Genomic DNA, 20,318 nt, shown 5'->3' with positions numbered 1-20,318 from the left:
TCTTACTTCCAAATCATCAAATTCAATCCAGAATAATGCTTTTGATTCATTCAAATGCACTTCTTATTTACTTGAACCCTAGCGGTGAACACCCCTCTTGTGAACCTGACTATTTAACGGCAACCTCATTCAAACACTGAGTGAATCCGTATCCAATTACATTACGAAGCAAATGTCAATGGATCCAGCAGATGTTACCCTGCTACACTGTTGCTGAGCTTCATTTAACTGTTGCATATTCAACAGTGGCCACTAGATGGTATTAAAACAAGGGTAGCGATTTTAAGAATTCAAATCAGCAGACATGGCTGTTCTCTTCCAGTATAAATAGATTAAATAAATCAGTCAGGTCTCATCCTACACCAGCCCTGTGATGTGTTCTGGTCTTCCTGCTGTGACCTATTACCTGGTTGGGTGGAGGCTGAGATAATCCTGAGGGGTTGGTAATGCAGTGGCAGAAAAGGCTTGTCTGTCTGATGCTTTTCAAAGCCTGTCTGTCCACTTGACTGCATCACAGACTGAAATGAGTCTATCAGACAGAGGAAAAACAGGAACATGACTGTATTACCATTAACATGTACTCAACAGAGACCACACCTTGTGCTGCAATGTAACAGTGTGCCTTCTTTGCTTTCACTCTGTCCTCATTATAAACCAACAAACACACTCATGCTTCACTTTTATTACACGTTAAGCTGTAAATGTTGCCACAAATGAGCAGATTTTTGGCTAGACCATTAAAGATTCAGCAAAATGCTTCAGAAGCTACAATGAATACACAATGATTCACAACAAAGCACTTGCTCAAAACACTTTAGGAAAGTACAACAGTAGAAAAGTTACAACAGTATGAAATGTTCACTCTGGAAAAAACTGTACTCAAACAAGCAAACCTTAAAAAAAAACAAAAAAACACACACAACACCCATAGTGCAAATCAACTAAGTCAGTGGGCTCTTTTTTTATTGTGAATTATTGTACTGTGTTGTGACCTATAACATCACGGTATGCATAAATATACATGTGAAACGTGCATGAACGCAGCTGAAGGTTACAAATGTGTTTCTTTAGTCGACCTTTGACAATCAGTCAACCGTTTATCTCTACGGATGAGAACAGCTTTCACAAATGTTTTTATATGCCTTCAGGTGAGACGGCGTGACTTCTTAGCATGCATGCCATAACTGCTTATTAACTGTCAATCAACTATTTAGTTCATCTCAGGTGCACACAATAAAAGCCATTGTGAAAGAGCTAGTCCAAAAGTCACACTACTGCACACAGACAAGCTACAGTGATGTGAACTCTGTAAATAAAAAGGTCTTGCTACTGTTATAACTTTCGAAATGAAATATTTAGTTGCAGGAGTCTACATGCCAGGTCGCTTGACATTCATGAGGTCATGGGAAGGAATGCATGCTAAAAAAAAGTGTTGTAATCATTTGATATGTGTGCTACAGAGAACAGGCAGTAACAAGAACAGAGCAGATGTCATTAGATAACAGTGTGTTGTATTCCCTTCATTTAGTATGCTTTCATAGTCTCAGTGTCCCCTCACTGTCACCCTGCAGGTAAACATAGGCTTTTACTTAATTCACCTTCCACCTTGAAGGGCTGGGTGCCAGAGCCCGATTGTCAAATGGGGTAATCACAGAGACTCCTCTCTAGGCTGTATTGTGGAAAAGGATGGGCTTGACCATGCCTGAGAGGATCTTGGGCACATGAACGCTCACAATCTCCGAGATCATCTCTGGGAAGTTGACGCGTGTCTGCAGAGACTGCGCTTCGATGAACAGATCGTAGGTGAACTGGTGTAACTTCCTCACAATCTGCGACAAAGAGAATGAGGAGGGAGAGGCAGAGACCATGCAGAGGTTATTAATGACAAAGATGATTCGCTTCACTAGTTATGGCATTGAAAGAGAACAAAGTCTGAGTATAAAAAAAACAGAAATAACAAATTACACTGAGGCCTGTCTTTGCACACAAGCTTTAAGAGGTAAATTAAAGATGATGACACTCATTGTGAACGGAAAGCAAAATCGTGATCAACTCTATTCTTCTGCCTAAAGGCCTTGCTAGACAATCATGTGCTGCCCTCCTGTTCATAGGTATTAGAAGATCTAAGATGTGAGTGGGACACACACGTACTAGCTGAGCCTTTAAGGGTCAATCAACAGTGAAAGACACAAGTCTGCTCTGCTCTCTGTGGGATGAAACGTTCCAGTATGTTAATCTTCTGGCCCAAATTAGTGATGTGACATCTTGTGGCCCCATCAGTGATGTGAGTTTTAACTTTGACATCTAAATGCTCTTCCCAATTACTGAGAAGAGTTCAAGTACTGAGGAGACACATTGTTGATATGCACCCTCTAGTGGTCGCATCGTTAACAAGAATCTTCAAGCATATCTCCATTAATCAGTCTTTTCATATTACTTTTTTTCAAAGGTTTTAAAACCAGCATTAGTATGATTTTGGGTTTAACAAATACAAAGCTACTTATATCACTGTAAATAGTTTGATCTATTTTATCTCTGCAGATATATCAACTATAATGATCTTTTTTTGAAAACAGAAATACCCACATATGTTTATACTCTGTATCAATAAAAAAGAAGCATGCTTACTTTTTATGGACTACGGACTATGTGGCAGGTTTATGGACTATATTTATCTTGACTACAAGTTGGCCAAAAGCAGGAGGTTACAAAATAAAGTGAAAAATGGAAGCTGGAAGCTGGAAAATGTGCATACTTATCATTTTTTGTAGAGCATAATGTGTGAAGCTGTACAGTTAGGTTCCAGCTTTTGAAAAGCAAGCTGTTTTTGTCATATTTATTTGACTTGATTAACTTTTCACACATGCTTTTAATTAGTTAAATAATAAAAAAATCAAGTTATAAAAATGGCTGTCATTATCCAACAAAAATGTGTCATATCATCCTCCAGTGGCCATTAAACAGTCTGTAATATCCAGAAACAGTCAACTATTCACAGCTATTCATTGTAACAGTTACAATATAGTGTTTAATGTATAAATAATTTCAAGAACACCCACTTATAGTTTGAATGTTCAAAGACAGAACATAGTCAACCTATATTGTTGTTATATTGCTGTAATTTACTCTGGATCCCATCTGGAGAAATAAAATCTGGTTAAGATCCCTTTTTTTCCCCTTTTCAAAGTAACCAGGGAGACAGTTTTAAAGGAGAGAGAACACACGAAGATACTGAACAGTTTTAAGACATGCAGCAAAACGTTTGCATGTTTTGACAGTAAAATATAAATCCCTCGACCACACGGATTTACTTTACGCAGAAACAGCAACTATAAAAAAATGAATAAGTATCAAAACTACGGAAGCTATAACTTTGCTTGCCAGCACGATGTTGCATATCAGCGTGTCAACATCTGCAGATTGATACTGCAGCTGCTGTTTCGTGTCTTGGACTCAAACTGTTGTTTGCACTCCGCTATTACAGGATATTGGCTCGCACTGAATGTGGTACTTTGAATAACTGAGAATGTGTGCCCTTGTTTATTATAATTCCTCCATTGCAGCAGCTATTTTTGATGTAGCAGTGTCACCACCAGAGGGTGGCTCTATTTCCTTCCCTGCTGATAGGCCACCAGTATAGAGAAGTTAAAACAGGAGACATGTGAAACTTTGATATGTGTGACTTTTGTTGATGAGGGGAGGAGAGGAGAATTCAAACTGGAGCTGTGCCCACAGTTGTTAGGGTACAGTAAAATGTGAAGGAGGAGTCTCTTTGTTACTGAAGGGTATATAATTTAAATACATTGACTGATAGACACAGTTGAGGCCATGAAATGATCAAAAATCTTGATGTAGCCTAGTTAGTTAAAGCTAACTCAGCACTTCCAAAGGCAGTCTTCGTGTGCTTTGATCTACACGATTTCCCACTCAAGCAGTTCTGTGACGCTGAACTAAAATGACATTTCAGTTCAGCGTCACAGTGTGGGGTGTTTTCATATGTGAAGTCGAGTTGTGTGTGTTACCGATTGGAGGTAGTCCAGCAGCTGTGTGAGCTGGAACAGTCTCTGTGTACGGGTGGTCTCTCCGCGGTGGCTGACCAAACGGTCCAGCTCATTGATGTAGGAGGTCCGCAGTTCATCAAAACAACGCTGGCTCTTCAGGCCCTCCACTGGCACTGTGACCGCAAAGCCAGAACACAACAATAACTCTCACAGACTTTATCCATTTCATCAATTCTCTGAAGTATGGTTATACTCCGCTGTAGTTATATTTCACTTGCTGAGCTGACATTCAACATACTACTTGAGACATGGTCCCAGCTGACTCACTGATGCTGAAGAGGACCAGGGCCTTCATGCAGAGGAACTCCTCTTGGGTGACCTTCAGCATGCAGAATCTTTGGGACAGCAACTTCATCCGCACGCAGTGGTCATACATACTGGAGACTTGCATCCGCTGGCTATGAGAAAAAGGGACGGACAAAAAGAGCATGAGAGGGGAGGGAGCACAAGGTGTGACAAAAAGGAGAAGTGAGGAGCCAAGAGAGGGTCAGACAGAGAGAAATATAGGAGGAGGAAGACAATTAATAGCAGCGGAAAGGAGAGCGGAGGGAAAAGAGGAAAAAGCAGCAGAGGTGAGAAAAATGAGTGAGATGGATAATGGGAAAAGAACGACAGAGAGGCAGAGAAAAATGAGGGTCAGCAACAAGGGCAGGCGTATCCATTACCATGCAGGTCAGAGGCAGCCCAATAGAGTGACAGAGGTCTAATGCAGACACAATGAGTATTTTGCTAATGTTGCACAATACAGCAGCCAAGTGAAAGCTGTTGTAAGGGCCCTTGGCTGGCTGTAGCATTATGAGCAGCCTGCATCCTTCAACATGGAAGTCATTGATAAGAGGCGCTGATTTATGTACATCCTGTGCAGTGAGTCACTTTGCAAACTCTGTGTTAAGTTTTTAAAAGTACAGAAAAAAGACAGAAGACATGAGTTGGAGTGTCAGAAACGTTTTGATAGAGGCTGGAAGAGGTTGCGGTGCGAATCGAAACTTGTCAAAGTGAAAGAAAAAGGCGACTTCATGCTGTCACGGTTCTTGGGGACTGACGATGGTTTTCGTAAAGATGAAACAGAATAAATCATCTGAGGTGATCCCTCTGCGGCCACGTATACATGAGATGCAAAGGAAATGGTAAGAACAGAACAGACTTGTTTACTGTCTCGCCTTAAAAAAGGCGATGTTCATTGTGTGTTTTTTGTCTTCCTCTGAAGCTCCTATCCCACTGTGCTTTTCTTTCTAATCGCGTTGACAGGTGAATTCTCATGATATTCCAACAAATCCACAGTCACACTGATTATTACAGCTGTATAAGGCCACAGAAACTTTCTTTGTTTGATGAAGAGACTGCACCAGGTTTAACAAACTTTCACACACTTTGGTCTGAATCCTAGCTCTACTCAGAACTATATTGAAGTGAAATGAAGTGTTTTTCATCACTTACTCGTTGAAAACCAGGTCTGGAGCGAAGTAGAGCATGGAGCTGTTAGTAAGGGTGTAGGATCTCCAGCCCAAAGCAAACACCATCACCCCCATCCATGACAACTGAATCACTGTCATCTGATCATCCACATGTAGGTCACGGAAACCTGTTGACAACACTCATTAATCTCATCTCATCAAACTTCTGCTTGTGTGAAATGATAAAACACAGTTAAGAAACACTTAAAAGGTGAATAAAAAAGTGAAGACTTCATAGTAATAACAGAGAAAGCACAGATGGATACAATGCTGTCCTTTTTCAGTCTGCTATTCCTGACTTAAACAAGAACATATCTCCCTCTAGTGGTTAATATTTTAACAGGCTGGTTGACATGGCATAGGGTTGGTTTAACTGGCAGAAATATCTCTTATCTGGAGAGTGAGATCTAGAGTGTCTGGGTTGAGGCCCTGCTGCAGTACTGGCAGATACGAGATCCTTTCTCTGATAGTGTTATAGGTTGTCTAAATTATAGCAGTTGCACAAGTGATGTTGTGTCTAATCTGCCTTCCACTATCTCTCCCACTCTCTTTCTCAATAATGTCGACCAGTCTGACCTCGCAGTGTTTAACTTTGCATAATTTTTGTTGAAGTGCAATTGCTTTTCATTGAACCTAAAAAAGAAACCACAGCAGCAATTTTGTTCATTTAGCCTTGGCACAAACACCTAGCATAGAATAGTTTATTATTGCGTTACCCTGACCCAAATTAGTTTACCTGGCATCGCCTTGGCCCAGCGCACCACGGTCACCAGCTGTCTTTCCCCCAGCTCATTGAGGCTGGTTAGCAAGGAGGCAGAGCTGTCTGGCTGGGCAGGGTCATGTCCAGCATTCACTACAGCTGGCTCAATGGACTGTAGTACACTGAGCAGGGATAGGCAGGAGCGCAGAGTTGGGGGGATACGTAGAGCCAGGGCCTGGGATGCTGTAAAGAACATTCTGGATTGAACACTCACAGCAAAATAGTGCAAAATACTGAGTTATCAAATATGAAATTGGAGATTGTGTCACAGTTATCCTTCCAACCTTGAGCCCTGGCAACTGCACTTCCGGACTCCAACGTTATGTCTTTCTTCACCGACCTCTCTCCTCTTTCTCCAGGCCCCCAGGGAGCTGAAGGTTGCTCCTCCTCACCATTCCTTGTCTGTCCGGTTCCCTTCAGCCTACGACCTAGAATCAGACAAGTAGAAGGCAAACAGATAAAAAAAGGAGTCAAGATACTTCTATTTCAAGTTGTTTTGTCTGACCTAAATATGGCTGGAAATACTAAGAACTGAGTTAGATAGCTGTAGATGGGGCTATACTTAAATGACTATAAGCCATGGAGCTGTTCTTTATCATACACATGTTGGAAAATTGTTGGTCATTTGCCACTGGGTAAAGAGATGCACTTTTGGCCATAACTGAAATGCATTTGTTACATATTGTTTGACCTGGAACATCTGATTTGATCCCATCCATGCAACGTACCTGACTAGTGGTGTGTTGTGTGTTTTATATGTTTTTATGCAGCACAAATGACCAATAAATAATAATAAAATAATAAATACAAATAATAAATTGAACTTTGAACTTTGGACATCATTGCTTTTCATAACAAGATACAGTTTACTCGGTGTCTGTTTGGCTAGAACTTGTTGCTTCCGTTTGACGGGTTGGTTATGTTTTGGGTGTTGTCATGAAGAGTGAAACCGTTTAAGGTTGGAGTAAGTCAATTAGAGTGTCTAACCAAGATAATTAATGGCATCCATAACAACACACACATCTGAACAAACCTGTATTGTGTACACACCACATGCACCTTCCTTTTCCCTGAGTATTATTCTGCTTTTATCTCCAGTTTCTCACCTTTAAGGCTCATTCCTGACATGAAGCACCTCTTTAAACGACACGAAGCACAGTTTTTCCGCCTCAGTTTGTCGATGGTGCAGTCATTCCGGCTGGCACACAGGTGGTTCTGCTTACCTGGAGGTACACAAAAGTCAAAAATGTGGGATGAAGGCGCTAGTTCAACAACGCCTAAGCTCTTGCATTCATAGCAACGATATGTGGGTGTTTATGGACAACAAAATAGCTTGCCCTCATAATGTCAGGTCACTGTGGCCTGCCTGCATCAGTGAGTGGGTGCAATAAATTTAATCAGCAGATAAGTAATTGGGTGTGTGTGTGTGTGTGTGTGTGTGTGCGTGTGTGTGCCTGCTGGTCTGTGTGTCATGCTCACCTGCAGCAGCCCTCTTGAAGAATACTTTGCAGCTGCCACAGGTCACAGCTCCATAGTGACAACCTGATGCATCGTCGCCACACACCTGACATACTCGTCTGTCTGACAGGTACACACTTGGAAACAAATCCTCATGCCTGGAAACACACACACACACACACACACACACACACATATACAAATACATATGAGAATACTGTTTTTTAAGGATTAAACAAATAATGGGCATCTATCTGGTTGCAGGACAGCATAATTCAAACACATTTGTATCCCAGGTACAATACATAGAAACCTAAGCTCATTAATAAGATTTAGGTCACAAGGGCTGACCTCAAAGGGTATTAGGCTGTCTGTTATGACATTTGGGAGACTTAATTATTAATATTAATCTAATCTAATCCAATTTTAAAGGAAAAGTTTATCTCATGTTTGGTTATGGGTGCATCTTCTTAGCTGGCAAAACGGATTAAATACTGATTTGGGCCTTTTAAGTGTTTAGCGAAAAAAATCAAACTGTGGAAGGTTTTCTTCTACCTCAAGCGCAGAGATCAGCAACAGGTGCTGTATCTCTTGTTTATAGTGACACTGATATATTCACTCGTATTTTTGCGTAGTTAGTCACAGCACAAATAAGGGCACTCTGGAAATTGAGGGAAAGGGTGAACTTTGATTCAGTCAAGCTGCATGCTGAAACGCAACTTGGTCAAGGCCAAGAGGAGCACAAATGATTTAATGCTGATACACAGCTGTCTCTGAACACTGTGTGATTCTGCATATGTCCATGCAATTTGTGGGAAATAATAATAGTAGTAAGAATAATAATGTTAATCGATTTATGAGTGCTGCCATGTGGAATAGGATGCTCTGCAGTAATAGTAAGAATTTAAGTGTAAGATCCAGGGTGTACAGTGCAGCTTCAAATCAATGAGTGCATATAAAGCCTCGTGTTGAAAGTACGCCCTAATGAGAAAAGAAACAAACTTAACAATGGCACACCCATTAAGACCAGCTGTAAAGCTTGGCGGATAAAAGCATAGTCACTAGACACGCCGTTCACGCCAAATTTGTTCTTTTGTTTCTGTAAACAGAATACAAGACATGCGTGGTGGGAAAGCATGACCTGACAGCCAAGAAAAAGACACGCACGTCAAAACACATTATTGTTAAAATGTCTTATTTACCTGAAAGTCCGATCTGTGCAGTCTATCCACATTGGAGGTTCGGTCTTTATGGTGGAACAAGTGGCCTGCCCGTGAGAAAATGCACTTTGGTAACTTTCCACTTGACCATACCCTTGTGCCATCGCTGCTCTCACGCCACCTTTACCACCTTGTTCACCCTTGCTGTACCAGACGCAGTGGCAGTCCTGACTTGTTCCAAGAGAGGCTTGACCGCATTGACAATATTTACACAACACATTATGTCCACCTGATCCACCTCTAGTTGGTTCTGATCGGCTGATGTTTGCGCGCTCGTTTGCGCACCACACACCCAGACTATCTCTGTACAGATTTTGGTTTACAGAGTAAGCAGAATATGGTTTCAAAGATAAAATCTCTTCCACTTGAGAGGTCGCGGACAGCTCGGCAGCCGGGTTCATAAACAAGTTTGATTCCTTGCAGACATACCTGGATATCACCGGGCCGCGCGTTACGGTTTGCGCGCTGTCAATTTCGCCAGATCTGAGCAGATCCATACAGCTCACCTGTTGTATGCCATGATGGCACACTTCTCCAAAGTCGTTATCTCCTAAATTGGTGTCGTTCGGTAGAAGTCTGTTGCCTTGTGAGTTCATATTTACAGCTTCCCCTAACTCTGGCGCACCTCTGGAACTATTCCCACATGTTGGGTCGCAGTCTGCAAAGGCGCTGCTGGAGCACTGGTTCATGTTGTTGAGCGGAGAAGACACCGAATCCAGACCCAAAGATACTGACACCGCTTTACTGAGCTCAGCAGCTGTTGGGCACGCACAGGTGTTCACAGGATCCAACAGATCGTTCTCATTCATTATTAAAGAGTTTGACGTTTCTTCTAAATCGGGCAAGCTCGACAGGAAAGACATCTTCAGGGCTCGTCGCTACAGATTGAGTTGCACTGGCAACAAATGAAACAATACTACTTTCCATACGAGAATCCGCCTACCCAATGAGACTCCGGTCATATATCTGAGCAGCTGAAATTCAGATTAGTCGTCTACGTAGGTCGCTTCAAGGAAGGGACGTCCCGTTAGGGCTGACGAACTTTCTTTTTTCTTTTACCGCCTTATCGTTTCATCCAGCTGTTTGCAACATAGAATTACTTAATAAGTGATTTAGAAATCGCGTAAGAGGACTTTACACCTTGGCTTGTGCACATATGAATAATCTCCCCGTCGTGTAATGTGTTACCTCTATTCAATCCCACTATCTAACGCCCGTTATTTGGCCGCACGAATAAACCACAGGTCTCGCGAGAGATACTGGGATTAAATAGTAGATTCACTCTTAATCGCCACTATACAGATACCATTCACATCCTGCCACAGAATGCCATGTTTGTTTCTGATAGTGTCATTTTTAGTTTAGTTTTGAACCAGTGGTGCAGGTTGGTTAAGATTGTTTGTGACTAGCCGCAAATTTAATAAACAGATTAGTCTATGAAAACTGTTCTGCGCATGCGCTGATATTAACCAGGTCATGAAGACGTCCTCATCAAAATTGAAAAATATCAATTATAGGCATGGTCATTGTAGGCTCGGATTATTATTATCATTATTATTAAATTCGTTTTTGGACCACCAAAAAGAGAAGGGTGAGATTTATCCTAATAGACTTCATATCAAGACTTAATATGAGAAGCTTACAGACTGCAGGGTGTGGTGGTGAACAGTTTATCAACATTATCCAAACTAAACTAAATTAACTGAAACTATGTTCACTTAAAATTCATTACCTTTCTTCATCTAGTAACAAAACAGAAAATTAAAAGTGACTTCTTGTTTTCTTTGAACAGTTTGGATTGCTGGATGTTGCCCATATCTGGCAATGGTGAAGCTTTTTTTAAATAATTGTTTATTTCTATTTCTTGGACTAAGAATCTTTTTGAAGGTGATAATTGGGTTTTATTTTGATTGCGCCTCAGCTGCAAAACAGTATAGCCTTTCTCATTACTCAGAGTGAAGGAGATGCTAACAATGCACACTCAGCACACTGATGATGTTTCTGTGTGTTTTATTGGTAATACAAGATCTAACATTCAGTGGTAAGAATAACAAATGCCAAAAATGACGCTGTTTTCATTGATCATCGTTAATGAGGTTTTTTTTTAATACTGATAATGCAAAGGTGTGTCATAAGTCTGACATGAACAATGGTAAAACCTTTTCATAAATGATACAACAGATGATATTTTTTTCCTCTCAGATGTTCAGAAAACTAATCTGGACCTTTAACATGTATTGTGTTTTTTTTAAAATAAAAATCTATTTCCAAAGAGACTTTTTTTCAGGTGAAATGGCATTAAAATCATAGACATTAAGGGCATCAAAGTATATTATCAGTATTATTTGCCATCATATTCAACCTGTTACATTAGGTCAATTAGCTATCTATGCAATTATCTGCATCTACATTTCTAAAATCTCTCTGCATGCCGATTTCATCAATTATCCTTCTCCTGCCCATCACTCTGAGCGGCAGACCATCTCACATGGACTCAAATTCATCAATGCGTTGTTTGGTATTGCCCTGACGAATCTGACGCAGGGTCTTGTATTTGTCACGGCCCACCCTCACATTCTCAGCGTGAATCAGGTCATTGGGGGTCTTCTTGCTCTCATCTACAGCTCCAGCCAGCTCAGTGCTCAGGAACTGAAAGAGAACACAAACACACAGTGAATGAAATCCTCTTTCTTTGACTCTTTAGGAGACTATTCAGAAGCCTTACCCTCCTTCCCTTACCCCTGTACTACCCCCAATCCCCATCTGAAAACACTCTATTGTCCACAGTTATTAGTCCATTTTTGTGTTGAGTCTTTTTTTCTATGCAACATCATAGGTATCTTGTTTTGGCTGTGAGATAGAGAGCAACTTTATTTCAATTGTAATAGGCTTAGGTGGGATGAGATTTGTGACTTGAATGAAACCAACAGAATGATAATCTACCTGCAACAATATTTAATTATATAGCATGCACCGTCATGTTGGTAGAATACAGGTTTTTGGTGGTGGCAGCCAAGATGCCATCTTTAAAGTAAAGTCAAAACCTCTATATGTGGTAACAGACAACACAACAAGTATACCAAAACGTTAAAGATAACAATGAACAGCCACAAAAAGGTTCCTTCCAGACCAGATACTGTATGAGGCAGGTCAAGGAGGTTGCAATAACAGTAACTGAGTGTGAGACACATCACTCAAAGCACACGTCTTCTAAGTGAAGCTGAAGTTTTTACTATCATGGTTTACATCATTTTCCCAAATTTACTGTAGTTAAATAAATTGAAGGCTCGTATAAATACCAATGAATAAAAAATGACACTGACATCTAATATAATGAATACAACATTTGTGCCAATACATACAGTACAGATGCCAAGCTATTTCTCTGAATGTGAGAATGCAGCATTAGAGGAATTGTCGAGGGATTACCAAAATCATTGGGATTCAACCTCTGGGAGAACATGAATACCCGTTCCAAATTTCATGGCAATTCATTAAATAGTTGTTAAGATATTTCAGTCTGAACCAAAGTGGTGGACCAATTGACAGACAGACTTATATAGCCACCCATAAAGCCATGCTGTTAGTATGGCTAAAATGTATTGACTGTGTTTTGAGGGAGATTGCTCACTTTAATGCCATCTTGTTTTTTAGTGTCCATTAGAAACACTTAGGGCAGTGACATTTGTATAAGTATTCAGATCAGGTTGATACTTTACAGAACATATCATGAACAGAGCCTAACCTTCAGTTCAAGTTCAGTAAAGGCATTTTCCTATTCATGTGTCTGAAAGCTCCAGGACATCTTCAGGGCTGCTTATCTCTGGCAGAAAATGGCCTCTGACCTGAGGGCGAGTTAGATAACAAAAAATGTATCAAACAGAACATTTCACTTTATTCACTTAACCTTACCTTTAAGTTGCTCTGCAGTCTCTGGTTCTTCTGGGCCTCTGTTACTCTCTCCTCTTCACTGCGATCACGGACCATGCCTGGAGAAGTTAGCTCAGCACTGGCCTCTGCACTGCTCTCATCTGTCTCGTCGTGGTCGTGCATAGGAGGGTGGACTGAATCCTGGATGTGGACACCCATGAGTTTAGTCTTCAGCTCCTCTTTGGTCCGCTGCAAATCAGCCTCTGCCATCATCGCCTGTCAACGCACGTAACACGTGTTAGACATTAAAGTGCAATAGATCTCTTATGATAAGGTCATTCATTAATCTGATGTAGGAGGAGCCACCACAGGCACTAACACACAGGTTAAGGAGCACACAGGTGGTTTTCTGACTCCTTTTAGGATGGGCAAAGACAGATCTCTCTCTCTGTAGCCTTCATGGTAGGATGAAATGGCTGCAGCATGTTTTAATCAAAGATAGAGCCTCACTTCTAACAGCTGAAGGAAAATAATCACATCAGATAGAGGGTATGATGTGTGCCTCTCCCCACACACCAACAGCAGACCATTTCTATCGCTATGGTATATGGAGAAACTTTAGCATACACTTCAATCTTTGGAGGGGTCCATCCTCTGTTGCGCTTACTGAGGATTTTCTTTTTAGAGAGTTTTTCCTTATCTGAATCAACTGAAGGACAGAGGATGTTGTATTGTTTTATAGATTTTAAATGCCCTTGAAGCAAATTTGTGATTTGTGATATTGGGCTACACAAATAAAATTGACTTGACCTAATGATACCTATGCTTTCATATAATATGAGTATGTGTGATGTGCTTATCTTTGGTTGATGCCTTGCTTTTATTTTACCCGTGTCTATCACTTAGTAGTGGCAGACATCCCTCTTTGCTCATGTTTGATTCATCCTTTATCAGGGTTCTTTCATTAATTCTCACCCTTTTCTGCCAGCTTTTTGTCTCGTCGTCCTTTTTCTTCTTAGCGTCTTCCAGCTGAGAGATCATAGAGGTAAGCTCTGCCAGCTCAGTGGCCTATACACAAGCGCAGACAAATGGGAAGAGAGTTAACAGTGGTCCTGATTTCATTGTGTTCTGTCTGTAGGAGTGTGTGTGTGCCTGTGAATGCACGTATCTGTTCAAATGCAGAATTACAGCTCAGAATAATTATATGTCATTTAAATTAGCTTTAAGTAAATACATTTAAAGTATCAACATCTTGACATGTTTCTATCTTTTAGGCAAACTTGGTCATTATGTGTAAATATATCATAATGAGCCCGTGATCACAGAAATGTTCTCAAGCTTAGCATTTCTTTAGGTTTGGAGAAAATCAATGCATATCAATTAATGTAGGTATATAGCACAGATGTACCAGGCTTTCCTGGTTCTTTATCTGTGTGTCAGACTGTTGTAGCAGAGCTGCTTTAGCCTGCATTGCAGCTTTGCGGTCCTTGTCCAGGCTCTCAGCCTCCTTCTGTGCGATTGTCCTCTCCTTCTCTAACTCAAGAGCCCTGCGGGTCTGCTCTTCCAGCTCTGAAACGCACATGCACATGTGCTCACAAACTTCCAACATACATACGTAGACATGCAAACATGGTTTACGCTTTGAAAAAAATCCCCAAAAACCCAAATGTATAAAATCTTTCAATATCCCAAGCCATTCTTTTAATGTTCTTAAACAGAAAAAAATAAAAATAAAGTTGAATTTTGTATTCAGAAAGTTGTCAGACCATCTTGAGCTCTCTTTGTCTGCTCTTCAATCTGTCTCAATCTCTCCATCAACTCCATGGTCTCACGGGCAATCTTCTCTGTTTCCTTCTCAGCATTTTCTCGCTTTTTTTTCTCACTCTCGAGCAGAGCCCTGACAGGAGAATTGTGCATAAATACACATCTGAAAAAACTGTATCTCCTGACAGTTCTCTCTTTTAAAGCTGAGAGAACACAGTGTAAACTGGAAAAAAAAGAATAAGTCTTCATTATGTCCTCCCTCCTTACCTCTCCTTCTGCCTTTTGTTCTTCTCCTCCCTGGCTTGGGCCTTCATCTGCTGCACCTCGATGGTGTCAGGTTTACGTCTGCGCATGTACAGGTCATGGTTCCCCATACACAATGCCAGGATACGTTTGTTGATCCGAAGACGGGGTACGTAGAAAACAAAGTCCTTTAACACAAAAAAAACCAAACACTGATTACACACTGATTGACTTATGACACATCATTAGCATCTCATTTTGTACAGTAAAGCATGGTTTTGAATTATTTGAAGGGAATGAATTTTACTTTTTCCTAAACTCTTGGATCCCTTCATTAAGTCTGTGAATGCAATTAAGAGGCAACTTGAATTGTGGGGCTGATTTCATGTTTGTTAATGAGATCAAGTAGTAGCTGCTCTCTCATTACACTGTTCTCTGTAGTTTATGCATTTGGAAAATTGGTCATTTCACCAGTCACAAAGGTATGGAATTCTCTTGCACCTTTTCTTTTTTATAGTCACAGTGAATTAATACTTATTAGCACGTCTTTAAAGAAGTTATTGTGGGATCTTGGTTGTAGTTGTTCAAATGTTTTCATCAAAACTGTTAATGCCAAGATAATGAGTACTAAGTCTTCAACCCTGAGCACTGGAGAAAGAGCAGCTATTAATCTCACAAACATCCATGAATTTAGCAAAACTAGGATAAGCTCACAGTTCAACATCAAGCTGCAGGAAAAAGCATTCAGTTCATCTGACTTTTGGAATGTCTGAAAAATGATATTTTTCCACCACCCAGAATAATCACACTCAGCAAACCATCCTTTTAGTGCTTCCTGGCAATATGTAGTGCATGCTTCATAGAATCTGTAGCTACTGCAGATAAATATTTACTAAGAAGCACTAATAATCAGACTTTATTTGTATGGCACTTTTCATACAAATAAATAAAATAAAATAAAGTTTTTTACATACCGGAGCTTTCTTGTCAATTGGTTTGATGAGAAACTTCTTGTCATTGAAGGAAATATTTCTGATCTCACTCCAGGGAAAGCCAATCTTTGGGGTCATCCTGTAAAATATTTGTATGATTTAGCATTAAAGTATGGTCTATGGTACAGTTAATAGATGTTATCACATTTTTAAACACTAAACATAGTAATGGCAAACAAAGCATCAAATAAAACAATACTGAATGTCTACAGGCAAACTAGCAACTCTGCAAGTGTACTGAGGCAAAGCAGTGCTGTGAGCTAAAGCTAATATATGCATGCTAAAATACTCATAGTGGCAATAATAAAATGCTGATGCTATGCAGATATAAAGTACAACGGTGACCATGAATATTTAACATGTTCACCATTTTAGTTTAACATATTAGTATGCATTTGCTAATACACTAGTACAGCTGAGTCTGATGTCACTGCAAGTATGTTCATAAAGTACTGTTCATAAATCAAAGTTTTGGATAAGTTGATATTTTGATTTTACGATGGAGCAAAATGAAAAGTTTAGGGTTCACAAAACGTATTCATGGCAATCAGCGCAAGATATTCCACTCAAAACCACAAATGTCAACCTCATGGTGGTGCTACATCAAAAGTCAGGGCATCACCAAAACCATTAGAATACATCTTGTGGGAACCATGAAAATCTATACATCCAGATGTTATATTTAACACGAAAAGTGAAAACTTTCTCCCACTGGTGGCACTACAGGAAAAGTAAGGAGAATACCAAACTGTGTAGGATTTATCCTCTAAAGACCAAAATGTCATGGCAATCCACCCAATAGTTGAGGAGATATACATGTCTGGACTAAAGAAATACATTCTTGAAAAGTGACCCACTTGTCTTTTTTGTCATAGATGTTGAGCCCCAATGCATCCACTCCCAACCACAACTCTGATCCTTTCTTGTTCTTGATGTTGAAGTAGTTGACCCCATACATCTCTAGATCCTGGGCTATCTTCAGGTACTCGACCATGGCGTCCTCTCTGTGGTGTGGAATAATTATATTAGAATACAATGTGCTCCAGAAAATCTGCTTGCTAAAAGTGCATAATGGCTTTTTGCAGTACCTCAGCATTCCCTTGTGCTCTTGATGCCACACCTGGATTCTTTCTTCCCACTGATTCTTATTCAACTTGTGCTGCTCTAAAACCCTGGTTTTATCAGTAAGGAGAACACAGCAGTTAGAATTCAGATGACCGAATACAATTAAACCTTTGTGAATACTAATGTCTATAGCACCAACTACCTTTGTGGCAGCAGCTTCTCTCTTGTAAGGTATCCTGGTACATGATAGTCTTTCCTGTAGTCTCCATGTTTCACCTGAACCGCATATGAGGCCAAAAGCACTGCAGTCTCAGGAGGACAGTATATGTCATCATTTAGGATGCTCTCTTTTACCTAAAACACAAAATGGCAGAAATACCTCTATTAACACACACATCCTCAAATCTGTTGATGTCTGTGTAAGGGTGTCATATATGATGGTATTAGTGACTTGTAAATAGAGAAACCCTTTGTGATGTTTATGTAGTGCACTTGGATCCATTTTTTGTGTGCATGAACTCCCTAATGGAAAACCCACAAGGGTTAACAGGACGTGCATGAGTCATCCTGAAACCCCATTGGTCGTTAAGACACATGGTGGCATTTGTTTTGACTGAGTTTCCTTATTTATCTTTCCATCTATGTGATTAGAGTACCACACTTGCATAAGACAGCATTATTTACAATTATGAAATCCACTTTGTCCATATGTTTATAATCTTTTCCTAATAATGAGTGTTACAGTGTTATAGCACATTTCAGAAGAGTAAATCTTTGATGCCACCTGAAAATGTATGAGAGGATGTAGGCAAGCCCATTATTACAATCCAATGATTCAAGAGTGCAAATTTACAACATGATTCCCTTTAAAAACATCACTGCTTTTGTACATGTATTCATCTCCAACCTGCAGAAAGAAGAGGCGCTGCGTTGCCTCTTGGATCAGTTCATCTGCCACATCCTCAGGGTAAAACTTGCCCCTGAACTTAATCAACAAAGGGTTGTCCCTTTTCACATCTTGAGCCGTCACCTGGGATTGGTAGCCGAGGGATGTCAAAATGAAAAATAGATGCTGATTAGCCTCAATGGTGGGACACAGTAGCATTACCAACACTTCAAATGTGATTACATTTTCATTGAAATACAGCTGAGTCAAGTTATGTCATCAAGAGATGTAAATGACACACAGACTTTCTCCTCACCCTCTTGTTCAGCTTGAGCCAGGTGGAGAAACCTTTGCTGTCCTGATACTGGAGGCCAAAGAACCAGGTTTCCCTCAGCCCAATTGTCTTCACTATCTAAAAATAACAACACAGAACACGTAATTACACATTTGTCTATCCAAGCGTCTGTTTGTTTGTTTGTGATTTACAGTGTACCTGATCAAAAAGCTGTTTGCCAGTTGTGCTGGGCAGGATGGCAAATTCCAGCTCAGCATCCATGGTCGTAACGCGGACATTTATCTGCCAGAGAAAACACTTACACTGAGATACAGGCGGAAAAGATCCCGTCCATGCAATCATCTGGACAAGCATCAAGGAGCATGCAACTGGGTGAAAAAGAGCACTACTAAATTTGTAATAACTTTGTTGGTTCTTTGAAACAATGGTAAATTTGTTGGTTTTTTGACAGAAAAATGACCAAAAAGAGTGTTCCTTACATTCTTCTGTTCAACCAGGAGCATCCAATCGCAAGAGGTTGGTGGGGACTACAATCAAAAAATGAAGCCCACAGTATATTTTAGACTTAACTGAGAACATGGGGTTCATTCCACGGCGCAGTATTAACAACTGGGTCAAAACAATTTCACCCGTTTAGCGTTAATCTTACATAGTAGTATCAAACCATGTACATATATATATATATATATATATATATATATATATATATATATATATATATATATATACGTATATGCAGTAAGTTGGTATAGACTGATTTGTACAATATTGTAGAAAAAGCAGCACAGAGGTGAGATTGTTTGCTCCATTCCTCATAAACCTCTCTGAGATTTATAAAGCAAAGCAGGCTTTCTTTAATGTCTACAATAATAACAATAATCATAATAATGTACCACAGTTGTAAGCCTTGCTGAACAGACAGTTACTATTAATATTTATGAAAATAAGAAGACTTTGCTTCTGTATGTGTTTATGTAGCTAATGAACAAATGAAAGACATCTGGCAACAATGTATGAAATTATACACTTCTCTGCTCACTGCTCTAAAAGGCTTTAAGGTTTAACAACTATGGACTTATGCCTTCTTGTAGCCTTCAAACTACAGAGCAAGTTCACAAATTCCGATCAAACCAATACAGTTGCAACTTAAACATTTCAACCAAATATGAAACACAATGAAAATGAAAGTATAAACAATGAAGGGTTGCTACTTACAGTTGACATTTGTATTTTTTTAATCTGTAGCCGAAACACTTCTTCAGAGAGGTGCTTGTAGTAGCCTTTTCTCTGCGGAGTCATATGAAACTGCTTGCAATACCAACAAGGATTAGACTAAATGAGAATGGACCATTGTATTGCTCACAAGTACTTCTCTCTTATTTAATCCAATGGCCGGTTCAGGGTCCAAAGCCAGCCCTCATCTGACAACACTTTTCCTCCTAAATTGATAAGGTTTTGGCTGTGTATCACTCACTTAGGACCTAGACTTGATCTTTATCTTCCAATACTATCTACAGAGGAACAGAAATCAACAGTAGCTCAGCAGCACCTGATGTTCCAGTTGCAGCGAAATTCCAGCTAATCTAATAATCCCTCCAGTTCATGTTTTAAGTAAATATTATTGCGGCACACACTGATTTCAGGGTTGGTGTGGTGGTGTGTTTGGTTTACAGGCCTGTTACTAACTGGTTATATTGAGTACCTGTGGACACCACTACCAGTACCCCCCCCCGCCATAGCCAATGTTTTGCTCAAGTACTGTACAGAAGTACAAGCCTATATGTAAATATTGTTCTATGTTATCAGCTTCTTCTCTACATTTGAGAGATGGTAATATTGCACCAAAATAAATACAATACACGCTTATATAGGAAAAGCAACCCAACAGTAGCTACAGTATATACTGTTGTTAAGCTTAGCTCCTCCACAGTGAGGTACAAACTTCACATTTTGCTCACTAATTAACACATTGGTAACAAACCAATATTAGAAGCTAATAAAAAGTTAGTATGTCACTAGTTGTTCATTATAACATTGTAACTTTTGATTTGCTCATCAGCCTACTTCCATTATAATAAAACTATAGTATTAATACATTAATATAATGATATAGGCTAGACTTTTACTTGCAGATTAGTATTATCTAATTGTAGCTGAATCCTGGCAAGTTCACTTTAGAGAGAAACTTCTCTCAATCTTAACATGTGATATCATCCTAACCTTTAATATGTTCCCTCAGTGTTACAGTGT

The 20,318-nt window shown here is 39.9% G+C and overlaps 2 protein-coding genes across 3 annotated transcripts; both read right to left on the bottom strand.

The window, feature by feature from the left end:
- Nucleotides 1-667: 667 nt before the first annotated feature.
- LOC128362524 (androgen receptor-like) lies at nt 668-10,122 on the bottom strand. The gene is made up of 9 exons (XM_053323290.1): nt 8,936-10,122; nt 7,755-7,891; nt 7,382-7,498; nt 6,560-6,703; nt 6,252-6,458; nt 5,499-5,643; nt 4,329-4,459; nt 4,023-4,174; nt 668-1,829 (listed from the first exon to the last, which is right to left on the bottom strand). The coding sequence occupies exons 1-9, from the start codon at nt 9,814-9,816 to the stop codon at nt 1,665-1,667; spliced, it is 2,079 nt and encodes a 692-aa protein (XP_053179265.1). The 5' UTR covers nt 9,817-10,122; the 3' UTR covers nt 668-1,664.
- A 1,315-nt stretch (nt 10,123-11,437) lies between these two features.
- Nucleotides 11,438-19,422, bottom strand: LOC128362525 (moesin-like). 2 transcript variants are annotated; one of them, XM_053323291.1, is made up of 14 exons: nt 19,284-19,422; nt 18,267-18,350; nt 18,090-18,185; nt 17,795-17,917; nt 17,090-17,241; nt 16,911-16,994; nt 16,680-16,826; nt 15,805-15,901; nt 14,855-15,018; nt 14,590-14,720; nt 14,232-14,392; nt 13,799-13,891; nt 12,866-13,099; nt 11,438-11,602 (listed from the first exon to the last, which is right to left on the bottom strand). In XM_053323291.1, exons 1-14 carry the CDS (start codon nt 19,365-19,367, stop codon nt 11,438-11,440), a joined length of 1,815 nt encoding a protein of 604 aa, XP_053179266.1. In that variant the 5' UTR covers nt 19,368-19,422. The 2 variants fall into 2 exon arrangements, with proteins under 2 accessions (XP_053179266.1, XP_053179267.1); XM_053323292.1 differs by lacking the exons at nt 17,090-17,241; nt 17,795-17,917; nt 18,090-18,185; nt 19,284-19,422 and having other exon boundaries at nt 18,267-18,325.
- Nucleotides 19,423-20,318: the final 896 nt, after the last annotated feature.

The sequence above is a fragment of the Scomber japonicus genome, chromosome 8 (assembly GCF_027409825.1).
Source record: "Scomber japonicus isolate fScoJap1 chromosome 8, fScoJap1.pri, whole genome shotgun sequence".
Taxonomy (NCBI): Eukaryota; Metazoa; Chordata; class Actinopteri; order Scombriformes; family Scombridae; genus Scomber; species Scomber japonicus.
The sequence above is the reverse complement of the archived record's forward strand: the minus strand, read 5'-3'. Positions and strand labels throughout refer to the sequence as shown.

Excerpts from the sequence above, each read along its gene's own strand:
- LOC128362525 (XM_053323291.1), bottom strand. The coding sequence starts at position 19,367 with ATGACTCCGCAGAGAAAAGGCTACTACAAGCACCTCTCTGAAGAAGTG. Across the intron at positions 16,995-17,089 it reads GAGAAGCTGCTGCCACAAAG|GGTTTTAGAGCAGCACAAGT; the intron begins GTAGTTGGTGCT and ends TGATAAAACCAG. Across the intron at positions 14,393-14,589 it reads GACAAAGAGAGCTCAAGATG|AGCTGGAAGAGCAGACCCGC; the intron begins GTCTGACAACTT and ends TGTGCGTTTCAG.
- LOC128362524 (XM_053323290.1), bottom strand. The coding sequence starts at position 9,816 with ATGTCTTTCCTGTCGAGCTTGCCCGATTTAGAAGAAACGTCAAACTCT. Across the intron at positions 7,499-7,754 it reads CTTCAAGAGGGCTGCTGCAG|GTAAGCAGAACCACCTGTGT; the intron begins GTGAGCATGACA and ends GTGTACCTCCAG. Across the intron at positions 4,460-5,498 it reads CCAGACCTGGTTTTCAACGA|CCAGCGGATGCAAGTCTCCA; the intron begins GTAAGTGATGAA and ends TTTTTCTCATAG.